At 40.9% G+C, this 6,000-nt stretch overlaps 1 protein-coding gene across 1 annotated transcript in view; it reads left to right on the forward strand.

Moving 5' to 3' along the window:
- PCGF3 (polycomb group ring finger 3) overlaps nucleotides 1-5,559 on the forward strand; it is a 664,227-nt gene extending 658,668 nt beyond the window's left edge. The window contains exon 8 of the mRNA XM_044064482.1: nucleotides 4,165-5,559. Coding sequence (XP_043920417.1) covers nucleotides 4,165-4,212 — 48 coding nt within the window. The 3' untranslated portion in view covers nucleotides 4,213-5,559. The remainder of the gene's footprint in view (nucleotides 1-4,164) is intronic.
- The last annotated feature ends 441 nt before the right edge of the window (nucleotides 5,560-6,000 follow it).

Genomic DNA, 6,000 nt, shown 5'->3' on the forward strand with positions numbered 1-6,000 from the left:
GCAACTCTTTCCGTCAGGGCACTAAATTGTCAATTTTATATGATACAGTACCAAGAGTATTTGTTAGATGAACTGAACAAGAAGCTTTCTTCTCCTGAGCCCCTTGACTCTAAATCCCTTCAGGATTTAGTACACAACACACAGCAGGTTAGTAATCATTCCTTAAAGTGTGGTTATGATGCATTGGAGGCTTCATTTAGGTCAGCTATGACTGGGGCAGTTATTTGTAGGCATGCCTGGCTGAAGGAACAATCTTTGCCAGACCATGTTAAAGCTAAACTCCTGGATGCTCCAATGGAGAAACAAAATTTATTTGGCTCCTCTGCTCAGGAGGTCTTAAAAAAGTATGAAGAAAAGGCAAAATTTGTGCAAACTGTAAAGGATTTCCTACAAATACAACCACCGAGATTCAGCAGAAACTGGCCTACGAAGAATTGGTCCTTTCCAGACTCGGACAGAGCCCAGAGAGGCAGAAACAGACGCCCCAGAGGCAGAGGCCAATCCAGGGGCTCTTACAGAGGCCGTCAGTGGCAACCTGCCAACCAGAGAGGTAGTGCAACAGCAGCAACAACTACTACACCAGGACAGGCTCAATGACTTTACTCTGATTCCGCCCACCAGGGCTCAACTGGAAGCACCCTTGGGCGGAAAGCTTGCCTTATTCTCAAAAAATTGGCATTATATTACAAGGGACACATGGACACTGCAAATAATAGACAAAGGATACAGGTTCCACTTTCACACTTTGCCAAAAAGAAATGGAATGCCAAACCTACCACCAAATCAGAGGGCAGAGGCTTTAAAGCAGATCAACCACTTGCTTCAAATGAAAGCTATAGAAAAGGTACCACTATCAGAGCAAGGCCAAGGATTTTACTCCAGACTATTCCTTGTACCAAGAAAAGAAAATCAATGGAGGCCTATTCTCGACCTGTCCGCACTGAATACTTACCTCATTGTGCCAAAATTCAAGATGCTGACCCTACAGCAGCTTCTTCCCATGTTGGGCAAGGAGTCTTGGCTGGTGACTCTAGATCTCAAGGAGGCATACCTGCACGTCCCTATTCGACCAAACTGCAGAAGGCACCTCAGATTTCTTGCAGGATCAGAGCATTATCAATTCTCAGCATTGCCCTTTGGCTTATCTACTGCGCCCAGAGTATTCACGAAATGCCTGGCATCAGTAATTGCACACTGCAGACTTCAGGGTATTCAAATCTACCCTTATCTGGACGACTGCCTAATACAAGCGGACAACAAGGTAAATTTTAAAAAAGATTTGGCCTATGCCATCCACCTACTACAGGCATTGGGATTCACAGTCAACATCCAAAAATCAAGACTGGTTCCATCCCAAAGGGATAACCTTTCTGGGTGCGGATCTAGACACAACCACCCAAATGGCTTTTCTCACAGAAGAAAAACAAAAACAACTTCCAGATTACTTCATGAATCTGACAAGACAAGCTCGGCTTACTGCAAGGAAAATCCTGCAGGCCCTGGGTTACATGGCATCCTGCATAATTCTGATACCACAGGCCAGGCTGCATATGAGAAAATTACAATGGTACCTAAGGAGTGTATGGTCTCAACACAGTCACAGTTTAGAAACTTTGATACCAATCATTCCTTGCCTTCAAAAGGAATTCCTGTGGTGGGCTCAGGCATGCCAGTCCAACAGAGGGTTGCCTTTCAACAAACCAAAAACAAAACAAACCATCACCACGGACGCTTCAGACCGAGGATGGGGAGCACACATGGAGGGCAAATGTATCCAAGGCCTATGGTCTCAAGGACAGCTGCACATGCACATAAACCAAAAGGAAATGCTGGCAGTGATGCATGCAATCAAGGATTTCAAACCCTACCTCCATCAAGGCCACCTGTTAATAAGGACAGACAACACCACGGTCATGTGGTACATAAACAAGCAGGGAGGCACACACTCCTACCCTCTATGCCGGCTGGCTATGAATATATGGGAGCTATGCCTGAAACTCAATATACAACTGCAGTCCCAGTTCGTGCCAGGAAAGGAAAATACACTGGCATACAGCTTAAGCAGAACTACCATGGATGCACACGAATGGATGCTGCACCCAGACATCTTCCAACTCATAACAAAGGCATGGGGAACACCGGAGATAGATCTATTCGCCTCCCCCCACAACAATCAACTGAGGACATTCTGCTCAAGGACATACCACCCACAAGCATGGAGGGTGGACTCTCTCTCTTTCAGCTGGAAAGCTCTAAAAGTATATGCCTTCCCACCTCTCCCTTTAATGTACAAGGTTCTACTGAAGATCAGGGAGGAACAGCCAAGAGTGATTCTAATAGCTCCAGACTGGCCAAGGCAGCACTGGTATCCACTATTAAGGAGCATGTCACAGGCAAAACCATGGCCTCTCCCCCTATGGCCTCTTCTTCTGACGCAGAACAATTTCAAGATCATGCATCCCAACTTAAAAACACTGCAGCTATCTGCCTGGAAAATCCCTTAAATCCAAAGCAAAATGTTTTATCACAGAGAGTGAAGGACATTATCATGGAAGCTCTCTGGCCTTCCACAAGGAAGACATACTCAGCTAAATGGAAGAGATTTTTCATTTGGAACACATCAAAAGGCTTAGATGTGACAGTGGCAAGCATGGCATATATTCTGGAATACTTAGCAGAACTGTTCCACAATGGCCTTTCCTATTCCTCCATTAAGATTCATGCCTCAGCAATTTCAGCAGAATACAATGTGGATCCACCTATCTTCTCACACCCTCTCCTCAAGCAATTTCTGAGAGGGATCAAAAATATTAAACCTCCAAGAAAACCCCCTTTACCTGCTTGGGATCTCAACTTTGTCTTGGAGAAACTAACACTTCCTCCCTTTGAACCAGCTGCAACAGCGGATCTTCAGTTTCTGGCTTGGAAAACTGCATTCCTTCTGGCAATAACTTCAGCAAGAAAAGTATCTGAGTTACAAGCATTAATGGCAGTGCAGCCATTTCTAATCTTCCATCAGGACAGAGTTACACTAAGAACTAATCCTACTTTTATGCCAAAGGTGGTATCTAGGGTATCCTTGAACCAAGCTATTCACTTGCCTACGTTCTTCCCAAATCCACAGAAAAGGGGGGAAAAACTTCTGCACACCCTGGATATACACAGACAACTACGCTACTACTTGGACAGAACTAAAAGTAGCAGAAAAACTGACCAACTATTTGTAGCATATGCTGCAGGGGTGCAAGGAAAAGCAATTTCAAAACAGACAATTTCAAAATGGATAGGAAATTGCATTCGATTTTGTTACTCCTTTCATGGAAAGTCAGTTCCAGCAAACATCAGGCCTCATTCCACAAGGGCCATGGCAACCACTACAGCCTTCCTACGAGGGGTGGCTACCAAGGACATTTTAGAAGCTGCTAATTGGAGCTCCGTGCATACATTTACCAAGCATTACAATCTTCCTTTTTACTCCAGATCCAGAGCAAGCTTTGCTACTGCAGTCCTGCAGGGGATCTTAACTACACCATCTTTTTCTTAGTACCTCCTCCCCCAGATTGGCTATGGTATTCTACCCATATGTTATGACTGCAGATGCATCCTTGAAGGACATAGTACAGTTTTGTACCTACCATAAATGTAGATGTCCGATAGGTATGCATCTGCAGTCAGGTTTACCCTCCCTCCTACCCCTCTGTGGTATTCCTAGGGTGTTTACCCCTCTTTTAGCTAGCTGGGGGAATCTATTATGGTGTATTTGTTTGTATATACATGTGTGTGTATATATATATATATATATATATATATATATATATATATATATATAATTTTGCAAATGTTTGGAATTTTATTGCATTTATCCAAATTTAGCCTTCCTAGAGGGCACCTGGCATCTGGGGCAAGAAAAACTGAGGAAAATGGCGTCGGCTGATGCTTTTATACCCCAGACGCTCTGACGTCGGGGAAGGTGCGACATCAGCCGAGGCCAGACCCAGACTTTGGAATCTGGCCGACCGAAGGGCTGCCTGAGGCAGGACAACCCATATGTTATGACTGCAGATGCATACCTATCGGACATCTACATTTATGGTAGGTACAAAACTGTACTTTTTCCCCCTCAAATGTGGAGTTGTTGAAGTAACTATTTTTTTTTTATTGCAGAAATCGCCACTTTTACTGCATTACAGACCTAAAATGGATTTATTGTAAGAGGAGGAACTCTGTGGTTGCCCTGGACTTGTAAAGTATTTTTTGCAGAGACTATCATCTGGACCCTAGTTAGTGCATTGCTGAAAATTCACACAATGTGGCATATACCAGCAGAATCACACAATGTCATTGTGGTGCCCTAACAGAGGAGCTGTGTTAGTTTTTATTACTTCTGAGGATGTGGAGGAACAGACTTACGGACAGTATATATATATATATATATATTTATACTTTTGTACAAAGGAAATAATGAAACTTCAACAAGACACTACCAGAGATCAGTTTACAGAGTAACACAAACACTTACTGGTTCCTTTTTTGGAAGGCATTAAGTTTTGCTGCAAACAAACTATTTTTACAACAAATCTGAGCACAACATACAGTGATGAAAATGGTAAAAAGGTTAATTTTGACACCAAATGTTTTATTGTTAATTTCCATGTTGTTGCAACTTGGATAGAGTATATAAATTTATCTGTTTTTAAGTGTGCTAACTTATGTCTCAGAGCTTTTTTGGGGCTTTCTTTCTTTGTTGTCTTCAGGACATTCAGTTTGATAAGCAAACTAGTATAATATCTCAAGCGGTTATGTATACTGTATTTAAGAGTTCATAATTATAAGCATTATAAGAGGTATTTAAGATTTGGGGTGAAAATATTTAACATTTGAATATTAATTGTAATGGCTACAAACCCCTATGGGGAACAATGTCAGTTTTTTTTTCCTGCTGGTTCTTCTGCATTGTATTTGGAAATTATTTTTTTTTAATTTAAGGATGAAACAGAAGGGTACCCCTACCGAGAATTTCTCCATTACAGCTTTACTGAAATGGTATTTGGGGAGTCATGGTCAAAGAGTTTACTGCTGATGTTTTATTGACAAAAATGGTTGTTCATAAAATTTATGACTGATTTTGCAAGGACAGGGAAAGAAATAATGCAGTCAAGCTTATTTAAAAATGTAGGTAAATGTCCATTCAGGTCCCCAGATAGCCTTTTTCCTGTTTACATGCAAATACAGAGTTGATTGTTTTGCCTTAAATACTGTTTTTCAAAACTAAACAGAAAAGGAAAACTCTCAGCTTGCTGCAGCAGAAAGGACCACCATGAGGCTGCCTTGAAGAATATGTAGTCATCTTAAAAAAAAAAAAATGCAGAAATGAGATCCAGAAAACTTGAAAGTGTGAGGTTGAGCTTGCTCAAGGTTTTAAGTGTACTTTTGAATTTACAAATTGCATATTTGTGAATCACTGGAATTTGTCACGGTGCTATATTACAATTGTGAAATATAGGAATATAGAGCCAGTATTAACAACAACAGCTGGTTAATAAATTGAACCAAACTTAATATTGTTCTGTGTGTGAAACATACTAATTGGTAAATGCATAGTCTTTAAAGAAATGTGTAACTTTTCTTCCTAGGTGAAGATGAAGGGAAATTCAGTTGAGTGTATCAAGTCCAGGCCACTTTTCACATTAAGGCCATTTTGAAGCAATTTGCACACTTGTAAAAGAAAAATGTTCTGCTAACTATCAGTCTTATTTTGCACACTGAAATTATTCTCACATGTTTAAAAGTGAAGACTGTTTATCAGGGTTTTCTATCGCAGTGTTGCAATACCATTATGAAGATCAAATAGTGTTAAAGGGGGATTTAGTTTACTCTGTGCAAATATTTAATGTTTTAGCATTCATTGATTTTTAAATCATCTGTTTTTAAATTTTTATTGTGCAGGAATAAGTTAACATCTTTAACCTTTGTCATTTGAAGAACACCTTTGTGCAGAAA

The sequence above is a fragment of the Protopterus annectens genome, chromosome 2.part2 (assembly GCF_019279795.1).
Source record: "Protopterus annectens isolate FY-2018-M chromosome 2.part2, PAN1.0, whole genome shotgun sequence".
Classification (NCBI taxonomy): Eukaryota; Metazoa; Chordata; order Ceratodontiformes; family Protopteridae; genus Protopterus; species Protopterus annectens.